Below are 17,769 nucleotides of genomic sequence, written 5' to 3'. Positions count from 1 at the left end.
GCAGTCATAATACAGTAATATATATAGTACATACACTATATAAATTAGCATTGCTCTCCTTTCTGAACAGCTAAACAATGTTATGTGTGTAATAATAGGGCTTGTTTCTCATAAAATCTAACATGGCAAGTTAAAAAGAGTTAAAAAAAAAGAAAATTCTAAACACTCACCTAAAAAAACACTATAGACTTGTATATACTATATACTTTATACTAATACCTATACTTGAGTACATTCATTTTCAAAACAATGCTTTTCATCCCTCGGTAAAGCAAATGTCAGATACTTAAAACATTTTTAGTCAAGCAATATTCCACGTGAATCAAAAGTTATTTTCTGTTGAGATACATGTACTATGAGTCAGGAATCGCTTTGCAAGTACTGCACGATACTTCACACACGACTGCCCACAGGTGAGAGTAGGAGGGACGCTAGCATTGGGTGACCACCAGGGGGAGGTCGGAAAGGGGCTCTGCTCCAAACCCACCTGTACCTGAACCAAGGAGTGCCACTCGTCGTCCTCTTCCGACTCGAGGGCCACTTCCCCGTTTTCCTCCAGCAACAGCGGCAGCAGCGTTAGCGGCGGCCTCCCGGCGCCGAGGTAGACGTCGGCCAAGGCGGCGGGGAGCTGACTGAGCGAGTGGAGCAGCGCGCCGAGCATGGAGCCGATCACGGCCTGGAGCGAGGAGACGGTGTGCCAGTGGCTCCAAGGTGAGCCCGATTCTCACCCGCCGCCTACCATGGCCGGTTTTTGTTCGTCGCCGCGTTTCGCCTCCTAGCTACTTTTGGAGTCACAAATAGAAGCGCGGCGATTACAAAACACACGCGCACAAATCCTTTGGGAAGCAAAAGGTGGAGGTGGAATCAGGAAGTGGCCCGGAGGAGCCATAACAAGTCTTTTCTGTGATCCTGTCAACAACTATGTTGTGGCCGTTGGAGTGTTCTGACGTTTATTTCTCTTTTTCCTGTCAGGCCTTTCTTTAATGTGACTCCCCACGTGTAACCAAAGATTCCAAAAGTACTCACACTCCACTTGTAAAAGTACAAGTACTCATTCACAACTCTTTACCTTGAGCTTCGAATGAAAGGGTAAAACGGAAATATGCTGGAGTACAAAAGTAACACCGATTTTTTTTTTACTGACAAACATTACATTTCCCGTTTTGACTTTCAACAACACGACAGCTAAAAAAAAACAAAAACAAACAAAAACAAAGCAAAAATAAAGACTTTTATGCTCTTGAAACATATTTCCATAGCTTTGTTAATGTTCTGAACAGATTTACATAAAATATATAAATTAAGTAATGATAACATGGTGGACACACACACACACACGTCACATTTGTTTATGTTTCTTCAGATTAGACAAAATTTGAATATCAGAAACTGTGGTTTTTAGGCTTGAAGAATTACTGCATTCACCATGAATCATTATTGGAGCTGACCGCATCAAACTATTCTCTTATACAAGCGTAATATCTTGCTTCTCCGAATCCGTTGCTGTTGGAGTTAAAGCAAAGCAAATTTATTTGTATAGCGCATTTCATACACGCGGTAACTCCATGCGCCTTACATGATTAAGGGCATTTGAAAACAAATAAAAGATAAAACATTTAAAACGGCCTAAAAACAATAAACATGACAAAATATTAAAAAAAAAGACCATAAAAACCGCATACAGTGCAAGTAACATGATCAAAAGGTGGATATATTCTAAAAAGCATGAGAAAAAAAAAGAGTTTTCAATCTGGATTTAAAAACATCCATACTTGGGACTGACCTCACCTCTGTTGGCAACTTATTCCATTTTTGTGCAGCATAATAGCTAAATGCTACTTCACCATGTTTGCTTTGGACTCTGCGCTCTACTATTTAACCTAAATTAGTTGATCTCGGAGCTGTACTGGGTTTGTATTCCGTTAATGCTCAGTTAATGCACCCCTTTGTCCATCTCGCTGCTGTCCATTTTTTTTCAACGCGCCTGATAATACTTCATAATTGACATCAAAACAAATCTCAACATCGGTTGACATTACCTATCTCTGTTTGCTTTTTTTTTTAACCTTGTCGTCATCTGTGAAGTTAGAAATGAGTAACAAGCCTGCTTTGAGTTGCAAGTAAAGAGTTCAAAGTACAGACATCTATATTTAAATCAGAAAAAAAACTAGGTAAATAACAGCAACCTAAAAAAATTGATCTCAGTAGAGCAGTGAGCTATTTCTTTTTTTACTTTTCACCACTATATGCAATATGATAATCCTATGAATAAGATCAAACAACTTTCATATTTTAACATCACAATGTAAATTGAACCACCGCAATGAAATGAAAATACCAAAGTCAAGATTCTCTAAATTATGGCTCAGATCATTTTGTGGGCTTCCTTATGTATGTTGGCGACATTGACAATTCTAAATTGTCTGGTTGATTGTAACACGTGTGTTTGCTCAATTAACAGCTTTAAATTGTCGTCAACGTGTACAAAAAGGGTGTACATTAGATCAATGATTTGCAGGTACAGTATGTAGGGCACAACTCCTTCAGGAAATGCCACTCTCAATCTCAATCAATAAACCATCTCATTCCCCATGATTGTTTTTTTTTTTTTTTAGCTGGTCTCATTGCGAATTATGAGTTCAATGCAGTTTCCACCCAATGTGAGAGAGCCAGGGTGTGTATCAGTAGTTCTGGTACGATGCAAGACCTCTGATTGACAGTTAATTAATCCAAGATAACCTGGAGGGTAGTCTCCAGCTTCCAGATGGATGGATTAACTTGGGAGGAATCAGGCGCTCTCAGTCTTCACTCCCTTCACACCCAACCCGTCACACTCTTAATTCTTCACAGCTTCACATTTTATTATACGGTGGTGCCTTAAGATACAAGTTTAATTTGTTCCATGACCACCCTTAGAACTCGTTTCCCCATTAAAATGAAAGGCAAGGCCTTTAATCCATTCCTGCCTCCCCCCAAAAAACAACAGACATTTAGAAAACAGGACTCTACAATATTCTACTTTGTAAAAACATACAGAATGACAATGACATAAACATAAAGAATTTGATCTTGAATTCAATGGCGATTGTGCTTCTCATTCTGATGTGCACACCTTGGCTACCTGAGGGCAATGTGATACAGACTGGCTACACATGGAGCAGTCAAATAATGTGGTTGTTTTAAACACATAATGTGTAATTTTCAGTTTTATTTTTAGTAAGACTGGGAGTGGAAATTTAATATCTTGAAACGGCTTTTATGAAGATGTGTTCGCCAACTGCCAAAATGCTGCTTCTTGTGGTGAGTTTAGTTCACTCCCACCATAAAGTGCTCATAACTTAAATCTTTGCATCCAAGGCAAAAAAAAAAAAAAGGCAGAATGTCATCTTATATTTCAAAAACTCAACGTAGCATGGTGACAATATTTCCACAAAATTAAAAAATTCAGACTCTGGTTTAAATGACCGCTTTGACCTGAACCACCAAGAATTTTGAAAATCCTTTGATGGGTTCCAAAGAAATTAAGTTATTATGTATGTCAAGAAAAAAGATATCCTGTTTTAGGAAACATTTTTGTATGATACACTATTGCCTTTTGGAAATTTACTGTGACGTTTCAAACAGCGTCACCTGCCTGAAAACTCAACTTAAATAACATTAATAGAACATTTTCATGAGAAGAGCAGTGTGGGTAGTGGACTGGGTTGTGTACTTTAGTAAAAAATAGTTTATAGTTCCTGAATTTATTTGTGATGCAGTATGTTCGAGGCAATCAAAGTGCTATTTACATGTTTTTTTTGTTTAATTTGTTATTTTGAATCCAGGCAGCACGGTGGAGCAACTGGTTAGAGTTTTGGCCTCACAGTTTTGATGACCGGGGTTAAAATCCGGTTAGCATCTTCTCCCTGTGCCTGTGCGAATTTTCTCCCACCACTCCGGTTTCCTCCCACATCCCAAAAACATGCAACATTAATTGGACACTCTAAATTACCACTAGGTGTGATTGTGAGTGTGCCCGTTGTCTGTCTCTATGTGCCCTGCGATTGGCTGGAAACCAGTTCAGGGTGTACTCCGCCTCCTGCCCGTTGATAGCTGGGATAGGCCCCAACACTCCCGCGACCCCCGTTAACATAAACAGCTTGGAAATTGAATGAATCAATTTTAAATCCCCAAAAATGCTAGCCACCCCACATATTGCCACTCGTAAGTTGGGTCAATAGTTTTGAAGGCACCGCTGTATTTTCACTTGATCAGTTCTCACCACTTATGTCCATGTAGTGTCTTTACATACATACCTACGGGCATATTTCCCAGCCAAATAAACAAACACTTTCACATTATGATTGTTACATGGCTTACAAAAGGTACGTAGTGTTGTGGTTTGTTGCGGTAAATACCTGCACCAAACCCTCTGATCGTTTTATAAAGTTCATGTTCCGGTTGTGTGTCTCGGCCTGCTCCATTTTCTCATATGTGCTTTCAGTATAAGAAACCTGAATCTTCCCACCTCCTATGTCCCGCTGCCAGGTCTGGACGCACCCTTGGGTCGGTATGCCTTGTCGGAATGGCATCTCTCCGGCATGGATCTGCTCCAGCTGACTTCGGAGGACCTAGAGAGGCTGGGAGTGTCCAAGATCGGCCACCAGGAGCTGATCCTCGAGGCCGTGGAGAAGCTGTGCTCCTTGGTGAGGCGTGAAGTGCAGTCATGTGAATTTTGTGTATAATATGTCACCATGGCAATGGAGAGTCTCGCTAGAGATGTTTGTCTTGAGGGTATTATGGATGTCTTGTGTTCATACCAGAGTGCTGACACTCTGCTTTTGAACAGCATTTACTCCCTACTTATGAATTTAAATGATATCTTGCAGCAAAACATCATGTTCTTTCCTAAGGAAGCATGTGAAGTTCACTGTCACTTTTCATCCAGTTTGTCGAAAAGGAGGTTTCAGTGTTTAGGCTCAAGGGACAGAGCTCGAGGTTTGGAGGTTAGATCTTTGGTTAGGTTTAAAGGATTTTCTTAGAGTTAGGATTAGAGTTAAAAATATGATTTATTTGCGTTAATTTTTCTGTGAACACGGCGCACAGGAGTATATTATGATATGTCACATGGACCAACGCACCCTATGGAGATACACAAAGTAGTTGACTTTTAGGTGATACGAGATTGGAGTCATATTATGGTTAGGTTTCATAATTAGGGTTTTGCGCCAAATCCTAACTTGACCCCATTGAATATTTGGAAGGGGCTTCTTTGAAGAATTTTTCACTATTTTTCCCGTCACTATCCACTTTGTACTGCTAATTGTGAAATCTATTGAGTTGGATTAGTTTCACTGGCACCATACAGCGCTCGTGTCTCAAATTTTTGTTCGTAGTTGAAGCAAAAAAAAACTGAACGACAGTGTCTCGAAACCGTACCTCAAAACACTAATGTACAGTATTTTATTTCCTTTGTGGGAACAAGTTATGGAAAACTGTTGTCTGCTCCAACAAGGTCCTTAAAAGGTCATTTGTCAGATAAGCTGGCAGGGGAAGCGCTTGATTGTGGCCTGACCTCAACCCCTTGAATCACCTTTGATTTTTTTTTTTCTTTTTCCTTCTTCCATTTTCTATTCATGTAAGTGCAGTGGCCAGGTGTGTGGGACTTTTGTCTCTTTAGTGTACTTGCATGCACATTTACGGGACCACTGCTTTAATCCTCTGTGGTCCAATTACCTCTGTCTAACCACTTGTGAGGTATTTTTTTTTTTTTTTTTTTAATGCACTTAAGCAGCAGTCGTGTGTTTGCAGACTAATTGAGCAGGACAGTGCAATGCGACAGCCAGTGAATGAGCCACTTGGCAGCTCAAGCTGCTTAAACCTGTTGCCAAATAGCAGACAGGAACCTTCCTGCTGTCTCTCTCTCTATAAATGTGAACAAATGTATAAAGATTTAAGATCAGACGGATGCGTGAAACGTTATCATAAAATATACATGCACGTTTATGGAGTTCCATCCAGCTGTCTGTTTGGCTTCGTTCAGGAAACCAAGCATCACAGGGAGAGTGAATGCTTTCAAGTGGGCCATTACGGCGCGGATAAGACCATGAAAAATGCATGTCGGTGACTGTGGATTACCGCCACTGGTTGATAACTAATAACAAAACCCGACTGGAGCAAACCTCTTGACCCCAGATGAGGGCGTCTTGAATGCAACCTGCTCCTACTCGCTTGCCATTGCCTCTAATTAAACTCTTATGTAATTTAATCCTATTTATTAGAGTCTACATATCCTGATTTAATTCACTGCAGTCACGCACGTCTATTTTGGATTTTAGAGGTGTCTCAACATAAAACTCTTTGAATTAGAAAAACTTTGTTTATTAATACACAGTACAACCTCGGTTCTCGACCACAATCAGTTCCAGAAGGCGGTTAGAGAAGCGATTTGTTCGAAAACCGAATCGATATTTCCCACGTCTGCGCACAGAGGCTGCGTTATACACAATAACAATGCGCAATGTGGATCAGTTGGTCGTGCCGCGCGCGTTTTGTTATTTCCGGGTTTTTTTGAGGTGCGTTTGAATTTACAATAACAAAGTGCGTCGTGGGTCAGCTGGTCGGGCCGCGGGGGTTATGTTATTTCCGGGTTTGTCGCAGGCATTCGAGTACCGATTTTGGTTCAAAAACAGAAGCAAAGAAATCTCGAAATTTTCGTTTGAAAACCGATTTGCTCGAGAATGTTACACGTTCAAGAACCGAGTTTTCACTGTATTACTACGTGTGTGTGTGAAGATTTCAAATTGTCTTGTAAATTGTCCTCATCAGTCATACGGTGACACCGGGGATAACATGCGGGGCCTGACGGAGAAGCTGCGAAGCGTGGCTCACAACTTGCAGATGGGCATCCAGAGCCGCTGGCGCCTCAACAACTACGACGGGCAGAGTGCCACCAAGTTCTCCACTAGTGTGCTTCACGCAGTGGTGGAGCTCATTGCTTCTGCCAAAGGACTCTTCTCCTTACTGAAAAGGTTGGTAAACAGGGAAGTTATCTAACTGTTATACACCCTCTATGCCAAATGTTATTTTTATCCATGTCAGGCTTTAGTAAAGTAGTGTTGTTGTATAACAAAAGTATAAAAAAGTTTCCTGTGATGGTAACCATAGAAGAGAATTAATAGTAACTACATAGAAAAGAGCAAGCCTGTACAAAATAAACTGTCTCTAAATATTCACACATAAACACCAATACCATATACTGATAAATTTTAACATGCAGATGCTAACATCAATAGCATGTATCCATAAGCATAATGTCTGGTATATAAATGACCAGAAAAGATTAACGATGAATGGGACACATTTTTATAACGACTGTAATTTCCGGCCTACGGCCACCTGATTATAAAACTCACCCAGTACATTTGTAAAGGAAATACCATTTGGTACATACATAAGCCGCACCTGTGTAAAAACCGCAAGTGCCCACATTGAAACCCACATTGAAACGCGAGATTTTACACAAAAAGACAGTAGACCGAAAGAGTTTTCAAAGTTTTAATACCTTAGCTTAGCTTAACATAGCAACAAAACGGTAGCACGAACAGCCCTGGTTAAAAAAAAACCCCCAAAAAACCATACCGGTTAAAAAAAAAAACAACAACCGCGGCAACTACACTGTAGCAACTCGGTAGCACAGCACTAACAGGGCCAGTAAAAAAAAAAAAAACATACCTAAATCACTGAGATGCACTGTAGCAACACGCAGGGCCGGTTAAAAAAAAAACATACCGGTAAAAATCACTTAGACACAGCAGCAACATGCTAGTACAGCACTAACGCTAGCGCAGCGCTAACAGGGCTGGTTAAAAAAAACGTACTGGTAAAAATCACTGAGTCACAGCAGCCACACGCTAGCACAGCGGTACACTAGTGCAGCGCCAACAGGACCGGTAAAAAAACTAAACAAAACCGGTAAAAGTCGCTTCCTCGGCACATATATTCCACCGGTCTCACTTTTACCTTTTCGGTTCGAGTGCCCCCTAGAGAAAAATGCACAAATTAGCAACATCACCGCCTAAGCCACAGGGTTGAAAGCATGTGAAAAATGTTGCAGTTTATAGGCCGGAAATTTCGGTATTTCACAACTCAACTTTAGCGTTTCCACTGTTTTTAAGTACTGTTATGCTATCATGATGAAGTACTCCTTGTTTTGTCAGGTATCAGCTCTCCCAGCTTAGCGAACGTACGACCAGCAAGAAAATCTTCAACCAGTGCAAAGAACTGGGGGCGATTGTGCAAAAGGTTGGTCTTTAACCATCACCCCATTTCCTATAACACTTGTCCTCATTAAGGTTGCAGTTGAGCGGGAGCCAATCCCATCTGATTTTTGGCAAGAGGCACGTGCACCCTGTTACTATTCACCAGCCAATCGCAGTGCGCATACTGCATAGAACGTTTCCCAACCTTTATTGAGATAAATCTCATAGTGCAATCATATGTGGAGTTGATCATTTGTCACAACCCAACTGATGATTTCTCACATCACAATTGTGTTTTATGGGACCTCCAGGTATACACGAACAACAATAGACACAAACTAAAGAAACAATTTTTAGTTTTCACTAAACATAACATGCAGGTTTTTGGAATGTGGTCGGAAACACCCAGAAAAAAAACACAAGCAAAGGGAGAACATACAAACTCCACGCAGGAAGGCTGCAGGAGAGATATAAATCCGGGGACTTTGAGGCAAACGTGCGGAGAACTAGTCCAGCATGCTGCCTCGGTGTATTTATTTTACAGTAATGCCCCTCGGGGGTCCTGTTGGCTGTTCACGATTTCAGCTATTTTCATTCTTTTGCTCTGGAATCTTTCCCCAAATGTTAACAGATAAATGCAACAAGATGCTGCCAAACCCCTGTTTAGATATATATTGGTGTCAAGGAAGTGCGTTGAAGTGAGTTTAGTCTTTAGTCTGGCACTCTTTAGACGTTCAGTCTGAAAGACAAGCTTTTTATGTCGGGAAGGCGCTCAAGTTTGTGTTGTTAGTGGACAGTACTTGTACGGAAGCTCATTTTTTCCCCCAAATCAAACAAGGTGTTTATTTTCAAGCTTACTGTAATTTCTCGAAAAAAAATGTGCACGTTTTTCCAAAAATATTTTCAAAAAGTTAATAGAGCGCATTATATTTAGGTATGGATGAAAAATAAAAAAATAAAATCACATTGTATTGTTGTATACAAGTACATAGAGTGGTAAAAGAAAAAAAGGTATACATATACATTTCAATATGATATTCGATGTCTTAAGTTACACATTTATATTTATTGCAGTAATGTGCGCCCCCAACCTGAACTCTATGACCTCCTCGGGGAGCTTGCATTTTACGATCGTTAGTGTAGCATGTTTGTTGCTACGGCACTAAAGATCAGAAACGACCGCCCGTGAGTTTGTTTTAACTTAAATCAAGACAAAATAATGTCAACCACAACGGCTTGTTGTGCAGCTGCTTTTAAAAGAAATGTGTCATCACTTGCGCCGATGTCGTCGCCAACCTGGAAGTAGAGTGGCAGTCCGAAACAATGATAGCTCGCCTCAATGGCTTCAGGTGGCTCTCAAAACAACGTGAGCACAAACTACGTAATAAGAGCATCATGGGCACATTAAAAAAAACGGACTCTAGTATTTGTTATCAGAAGTATTAATAAAATGTTATGCCATCGTTGAGCATTTATTTTACTTGGTTGAGGGATTCTGTTCTGACAATTACAGGGGCCAGGACAAGCGTGTCCTGAGCGTTTCCCGAGATTAGATTACGGCTACATCAGCACGTGCACAATTATTATTATTATTGATTGTTGTACGGACAGTTTTTTGAAAACAATACTAGTGCAAACTTAACAAAATATAAAAACAGATAACTCCCAATATTTTGAGCATATGGGTAGCAGCAAATTGGTGGTGCGTATTGTACATTGGTAGAAGGATTTTCGTGATTTTTTATTTTTTATTTTTTTTTTTGGTCAACTTTGGGGGTGCGCATTATACATCACGACGCATTATACTCGAGAAATTACTGTAGTGTTGTAAAACGTATTTTAAATGATATTCAACTGTTTGCGATCATTATTTTTGGTATAATCATGGTTGAAACAATTATTTTTTGGGCCATTATAACTTTTTAGGGGGGGTTGTCATCTTACACTATTCCTGGCTGATCTCTGTCCCTATCCCCCCGAATAGGGGGAAAAAGGTCATTCTACTTGTTTGTCCTGTTGCGCAGCATGCCAGTTAATGATTATTTTCCACTACTCTTGCATGCATGACAGAAAAAAATGATCTTTTTTTTATATTTTCAAAGATGAAAACTTTTTTTTCTTTACACCTCCCTGTAGAGGAACTAAAACCTGTTGAAACCACACAGGAGCACATGCTCCCTCCACCTCCCCCTGTTTTTTTTTTTTTTTTTAAACCCACCTCACATGCGTTATCTCAGCATTCCTGGCATATTTGTAGGCTCTTGTTCCTTGAAGACTAAGGAGACCGAGAAGGGCTGGACGGCAGACACGTGACTGTGAAAGGGGGCCTTGTTTTTCAGGGCGCGGGGGAAAAATTAGACACTGAGGTCTTTAAAAGATGACTGTCAAACGGAAAGCAGATAGGTGGAGCTCTGATGTATTGTTGCACCTCACGGTGGAGGGAGCGAGCCAGTGACTTATTATTGACAATGTCAAAGGAGGAGGAGGACCCGAAGGAGGGATTATACAGTGACTGCTTCGTGACTTTTGACTCCCTTGGGAGTGTGTTATAGTGAACACAGCAGCAGGAAGCAGAGACTATTAATGTGGGACATTTGGGCCTGACAGGCCTTCGGACCAAACAATAAAAGAGAGTGCACAGAGAAGACTGTCGATTGGAAGATCATCTGATTTTAGAAGGGTTTAAATATAGGCCCTGATGTCGTGATCTGGACTGCCGCCCGGCACAGTAGGTACTGTTATGATCTCTCTGAATGGATAATGCTCTGCTTTTGCAATAGGTACTGGAGATCTGAGGTGCTCAAAATGCGGCACTAGTTCCACTTGCGGTACGTGGGCTCCTCGGGTACGCAAAACAAACAGAAAATGAAATGTTGAAATTATTGATAAGGTTTCACTCACTTAAACTTATTTTTAAATTGCGTTTGTTAAGTAGAGTTCTGTTGGATTGAACTTCCAAGTATAATACATCTGCTTATGATCTGTTTGTCTTCAAACATTTACAATATTTAGATTTTTAACTAATACGTGCAATACATTTTAATTGAATCATTAGGATTTTTAAATGTTCCTATATTTAAGTGCAGTTTTAATGTTCCAGTGTTTGTCACAGTAGTTGTATTAAAATTTGAAGAACCCTACATACTAGAGTACAAATAAAAAGAATATTAGAATATTATATATTAATAATAAATTAATATAGATATTACTATAGATATGGATATTAATAGAATTCAATACGATTTTTGTAAGTATTGGAAAATCCCTTTTATAGTCTGTGCATTTATCACGTTTATCTATTTGTAATATTCTATTAGTCTACCGTTTATGGATGTTTGCAAATTAAAAAAATAATGAAGACAACTACCGGTGTAATAAAAAGAAGACAAGAACAAAAATGAGGCCAGCAGAATAGTTTTTTTTTTTTTTTAACGGGTCAATTTGTAGTCGTCCTTTCACCTGAAGTTATTTCCTTGTAACACTGAAGAGGTATAGAAAATGAATGGATGCATAATAATATGAAAGCATTATATTTCACAACACATTTGTCGTTATTTTTTTTTTCTTGATTGTGCAGGCAGAATTGTTCAGTCCTCAGTCTTATACAGAGGCAGGGGTCCGTTTCCGTACTAAATGTGGTTATCAAATTTCACGGGATTAATTCAGGATAACACTTCGGCTTCACAGTCAGAGGTTGTTGGTTAGAATCTCAAAGGCTTGGGTTTTCTGTGTGGGGTTTGCAAAATTGTACACAGATATAAATGGTTTGGTTGTTTGGCCTTGTGGCTCTATGATTGACTGGCGACCAGTCAAAGTGGTACCCCGACTACTAAAGTGGGCTGCCATAGACTCGAGCTCCCCTGGAGTTTCAGTTTGAAATTTACAAAATGGAAAAAATGTTTACAGATAATATTTAAAACCTGGATGTTGCTGATGTGGTCACCCAGGAAGTTGTCACTGCTGATTCATTCGATTCCTTCTCACTGCATCAGCTGTGAAAATGATGATGCAGCTGACAAGGAGGTGAAACATAAAAAAAAAAAAAAGGAATATATCTGTTGTCAAAAATAGGAGCATGAGTGAAATGGAGCTGACTCAGAGGATGTTTTCCACACGCATGTTGGAAGTGCACTAAAAGTGAGATCAGAACTCATTGATAAGTCACAGTACATTATAATGCCAAGCTATTGTTCACCCACTTCCTGTTTTGGATTCTTGGGACTGCGTGTATGTTTTTGTATGCTCATGTTTTAGATAATTTATGCGCTTCCTTTTTTTCAGGTTTCAATATCAGATTTGTCAATTTGGTTTGCAATTTTCATAGGAAGAATGATCATTTTTCTTTTTTCTTTTTTTTTTGCTTTGGCTTTTTTGTACAGCTGTGTGTGTGTGTTTCTGTGTTTTTGTCATGAGTTTTTCATTAATAGCGGAAGTGTGTTGAAGCTGCTTATTACAGTTTACAGTTCAAGATTTAATGTCAAACTAATGATTAATGTATTTAATCAGTACACATAACTTAAGAAAGTCTGCCATCTTAAGGTTAATGCACAATGCAAAATGTCACAACCCAGGCTAACCAAAATAGCATAAATCTTGCCATGGTTACAACCCTTTTAAGCAACTTGATGTTTGAATCCAAACAGTGCAGCAATACATGAAAGAAAACAATATGACTACTAACAGATAATCTATCCTTTATCTTTTGCAAAAAATGACTTATTATAGCTTACTGAGTAACTTATGTGGTCTTAACTCTTCTCCATGTATTTTCCATCCATTTTTTAGCCGCTTATCCTCACAAGGGTCGCGGGGAGTGCTAGAGCCTATCCCAGCTGTCAACGGGCAGGAGGCGGGGTACATCCTGAACTGGTTGCCAGCCAATTGCAGGGCATATAGAGACAAACAGCCACACTCACAATCACACCTAGGGGAAATTTAGAGTGTTCAATTAATATTGCATTTTTTTTGTGATGCGGGAGGAAAGCGGAGTGCCCGGAGAAAACCTGCGCAGGCACAGGGAGAACATGCAAACTCCACACAGGCAGGTACGGGATTGAACACTGGACCTCAGAATTGTGAGGCCAACGTTTTACTAGCTAAACCACCGTGCCACCTCATGTATTATGATTTCTGTTTTTATTATTATTCTCGGCAATGAGTGATGAAATCAGGATTCACAAAATTGTGTTATTGCATTTTTTCTAAATATAACGTACAAGGTATTTTACATACATTCCAAAAACCTCTGATGGGAGTTTTTTTGGTGTGAAAATAGAACGAATTAAAGACATTTGTATTCATTTCAGTGGGAATAGCTGATTCAAGATACGAGCGCTTGAAGTTATGCGTGTGGTCACGGAATGGATTCAACTCATGAATCCAGGCACCATTTTATTATTTAATTGACTGTTGAAAAATGCTACATTCACAGCTGTTCATCAAGCTTGCACGTCGACGTCATAGCAGCGGCAGACGGGATAAATCTCATGAAGTCTTGTAGCTGTCATCGCTTCACTATAAGAGTACAACGAGTGTGCATTCATTCACATCCACACACGTACTTGTTGTGTCTTATCTGTATGAGTGAATAACATTACAGCTGGCCCGGGTGTTCATATACGCTTTACAAACACGTCACATCAGTAACGCAGCATTTCATCAGTCACGGCTCTTAGGAGAGCTGCTTCTCATGCTTGATACCAAAGAAAGGACTCTTATTTCGTGTTTAGTCAAGTGCGTGTGTTGCGTAGCCTCCCGTCAGCCCGAGGCCCGCTGTGATAAGAAGTCAGCTGGTGTTCGTTGCACGTAAGGCGTCTCGTCACTGCACTCAAGTCTGCTGCTGTGGTTTGAGCTCGGACTGCGTTGAACTTGCTCACCCAGTAAGGTAAAGCACAGGCAAGGTTGAAGGTTTTGTGAACTTTGAAACTGAAAGTTGGCTCAAAAGTAGAATTGGAGGTGTTAAATTTAGCGCTATATGGATCTGATAGTGTGATGTGATGATGTTTTGCGGATACGCTGGCGACCTCTCCCATTTCGAAAGCATTAACGTTAGATTAAGTGAAGACTAAGGTGACCATACGTGCGAATGTAAGTGTGATGTTTTTTGTTGGTTTTTTTGTGTGCTTTGGCTACATTTTGTGGCATCTTAGGGAGTTTCAGAATGAGCGTTTAAAATTACACTTGTCAATATACTTTCAAACAGTAAGGGGAGCGTGGGAGCAAAAACAAGACATTGCTCGTTGATGCTTTAGCAAAGTTCAGCTTTTCGATATTTCGAACATTTTTGTTTATTTCTTAAAATAATTCATTCAAGGTTTGAAAGTGGAATTGTAGAGGGTAAGCAAAACGGTGATGCGGAAAAACGAGAAGCTGGTGGAAGCGGGAGTCTTTTTATAGCAGGCTGTTGACCTGCTGGCAAATACAAAACATTTGATGAATGTAAACTTGCTCTCGCATGCAGAATGGAGGCGTATGACACGGTTTTGGACTATAAAGCAAGGAAAAAAAAAATCGATAAATCTTGAGTGTTTTAAAATGAATCCTTTTGTCTTTTTGTGACCGTGCGTTGCCTTATTTTCCTGGAACGTGACTCCCACATAATAGCTTGACTTTGTTTCCTTGACAACCAGAGATAGATCAGCTTTGGGCCGAAGGCATACACAGACACAACCCAACATAGCATAGTCAATCCCTTAAACACAACATCAGAGGAGACCTTGATCAAGAAAATAAATATGGATGGTTCCTTGTTCCTTACGGCAGCTTCGGGCACAGAATTTACATTACTCATTTACAGTTGTTTATTTACAGTATTTGTAACTGAGAGACAGCAAAATTAGCCTACATATATTTAGTAAATAGGAATATAATTATGATAAAACTGTTTAAAAAATATGACAAAAGAAAACTGGCAAAAGCTCTAGCACTCCTGTGACCCTTGTGAGGCTTGGAAAATGGATGGTTGGGGTTCATTTTTTTTTAGCTAAAAATGTAAATGAAAGGGGGGGGGGTGGGAAGGGCTTAATGATTTTTTTTTTTTATATATGACAAAATTGTGTTCCTTTGGACAAATATATTAGTTACTGTGCATTACTGTTTTTTTGTTGTGCCTTGAAGAATGAACAATGGTTTATCTTTTTGTAAATAGTCAAACTGAATTATTTTTGCCCCATTTCCTACTAAATTAGTGTAAAAAAAAGTTATAGTTTTGTATAATGTAGGAGTGATTTGACGGGCGCGTACGCGCCATCGCACTCGCAAATCTGCACAGTCGAGCATGAAAAATCACGCGCGTAAAATTTGCCATGAGTATAAATGCATAGATATTGAAAGACGTCGCTTATTTTGTGTAGTCTTGACCAATCTTCCCTCTAAGATGCACCACTGCGCAATCGCGCACTTGCGGCACACTCTCAACGCACATGAAAACCGATCCAGCTCGGTGAACCAAAGGCTGACGTCTTTTTTTTTTTTTTTTTAAACACAGAAGCACACGGTCTCTGCTCAGCCTACTTCTACTCCCTAGTTTACCCGACACCGCCCCCTTCACTCTTAAAGGGGTACACTCATAATTACAAACAGAACACACACCCGCAACTTTACATCTGCGGGCATGACTGGTGGACCACAGTCGTAACTTTATATCTGCGGGCATGACTGACCACATCCGTACATTTTTCAAATATGAGTCACTGATGTAGTACCTTTTTTGGTATAGTAAGCCGCACTTTTGTTAAGTAGAATTCTCCTCCAAACTCGATTAAAACGAGTACCATTGCGTCGCGTTGGTGTAATGTGATTCATCTGTTTAATAATTTACTGACTTGGGCTAAAAGGGGACGTTTAGGGCCTTGGTTTTGCTAGTCTCACTCTGATACATGTTTTATTGTTGAACCTTGAGTCGTGTCAAATGATTGCAGTCTCCCGGAGGAAAAAAAAGCAAAATTAGTATTGTGGTAACATGCTGCAAGCTCTCATTAGTTCTGGTCAGTGTCGATGTGAGAACAGCATCTTTTTCGAATGAACCTCTGGCCGCAGTCATGTCATTTCCTCACGTGGTGGATGTGATGTGAGAGAAAGAAAAACCTCGTAATCTTCGGTCGCAGGTGTGAATGTTGTTATGTTCAGTGTTGAAATGCTGGGGGGGAAAAAAAAGTAGTACCTCTGGCCGTCATAGCTCCTACTGAAGTGGGTAATTCGTTTTAAAAAGCAATCCTGCTACTGTGGATGCTTTGTTGCAATTTTACAGAGATTAGTTGCCCTTCACAAACGCTTATGTAATCAACACTTCATAAGGGGCTCGCGAAAGAGCTTAGTAAAGGGAGGCTGTTGCACTTGAGAGTTTATCAATTGGGTGGTACAGTGAAGAAAATAAGTATTTGAACACCTTACTATTTTGCAAGTTCTCCCACTTATAAAATCATGAAGTGGTCTGAAATGTTCATTGTAGGTGCATGTTCACTGTGAGAAAGATAATCGAGAAGGAAAAATCCAGAAATCACAATGTATGATTTTTTTAACGATTCATTTGTGTGAAACAGCTGCAAATAAGTATTTGAACACCTGTCTACCAGCATCAATTCTGACCCTCAAAGACCTGTTAGTCCGCCTTTGAAATCATGCATGGCACGGAAGGTTCCCCTGCTTAAACCAACACATGTCAAGACCAGTCTTAAGTTTGCCAATGACCATTTGGATGATGCAGAGGAGTCATGGGAGAAAGTTTTGTGGTCACATGAGACCAAAATGGGACTTTTCGGTCATAATTCCACGAACCGTGTTTGGAGGAAGACGAGTGATCAGTTCTATCCCAAGAACACCATCCCTACTGTGATGCATGGGGGTGGTAGCATCATGCTTTGGGGGTGTTTTTCTGCACATGGGACAGGACGACTGCACTGTATTAAAGAGAGGATGACCGCGGCCACGTATTGTGAGATTCAATCCAATAGAAAATCTTTGAAGGGAGCTGAAACTCTGTGTTTCTCAGCATCAGCACAGAAACCTGTCTTATCTAGAGAAGATCTGTGTGGAGGCGTAGGCCAAAATCCCTCCTGCCGTGTGTGCAAACCTGGTGAACAATTACAGGAAATGTTTGACCTGTGTAATTGCAAACAAAGGCTACGGTACCAAATATTAACGTTGGTTTTCTCAGGTGTTCAAATACTTATTTGCAGCTTTATCAAGACAAATAAATCGTAAAAAAAATCATCGTACATTGTGATTTATGGATTTTTCTTTTTAGATTATCTCTCTCACAGTGGACATGGACCTACGATGAAAATTTTAGACCCCTCCTTGATTTCTACCACATAATGATAAAAAAGCATTTTTTTGCTGGGGGGTGGAAGTGGAGAGTGCGGCATGAATGGACTGCGCCCTGCCGCCAATAGCCAAAATCTTTGAGTATTCGATGCCCCCCAAAAGATTTTGTATTTCTTATAGATACCAAAAATGGCAGCAAATACAAATTTTGTTTCAATGAAACTCCTCAATGCACTTTAAATTGCTTCCCGAGTGCCAAATTTCA

The 17,769-nt window shown here is 40.0% G+C and overlaps 2 protein-coding genes across 4 annotated transcripts in view; one reads left to right on the top strand and one right to left on the bottom strand.

Annotated features, from left to right (window-relative positions):
* rps6ka1 (ribosomal protein S6 kinase a, polypeptide 1) overlaps positions 1-661 on the bottom strand; it is a 64,081-nt gene extending 63,420 nt beyond the window's left edge. Inside the window, exon 1 of one of the 2 annotated variants that reach the window (XM_061843392.1) lies at positions 488-661. In XM_061843392.1, the coding sequence (XP_061699376.1) occupies positions 488-661 (174 nt within the window). The remainder of the gene's footprint in view (positions 1-487) is intronic. The other variant, XM_061843393.1, reaches the window with a different exon arrangement.
* cnksr1 (connector enhancer of kinase suppressor of Ras 1) overlaps positions 574-17,769 on the top strand; it is a 34,839-nt gene continuing 17,643 nt past the window's right edge. The window contains exons 1-4 of one of the 2 annotated variants that reach the window (XM_061843390.1): positions 574-711; positions 4,528-4,685; positions 6,808-7,010; positions 8,199-8,283. In XM_061843390.1, the coding sequence (XP_061699374.1) occupies positions 660-711; positions 4,528-4,685; positions 6,808-7,010; positions 8,199-8,283 (498 nt within the window). In that variant the 5' untranslated portion in view covers positions 574-659. Of the gene's footprint in view, positions 712-4,527; positions 4,686-6,807; positions 7,011-8,198; positions 8,284-13,229; positions 13,286-17,769 lie in introns of those variants that run through there. The other variant, XM_061843391.1, reaches the window with a different exon arrangement.

The sequence above is a fragment of the Syngnathoides biaculeatus genome, chromosome 15 (assembly GCF_019802595.1).
Source record: "Syngnathoides biaculeatus isolate LvHL_M chromosome 15, ASM1980259v1, whole genome shotgun sequence".
Lineage (NCBI taxonomy): Eukaryota > Metazoa > Chordata > Actinopteri > Syngnathiformes > Syngnathidae > Syngnathoides > Syngnathoides biaculeatus.
The sequence above is the reverse complement of the archived record's forward strand: the minus strand, read 5'-3'. Positions and strand labels throughout refer to the sequence as shown.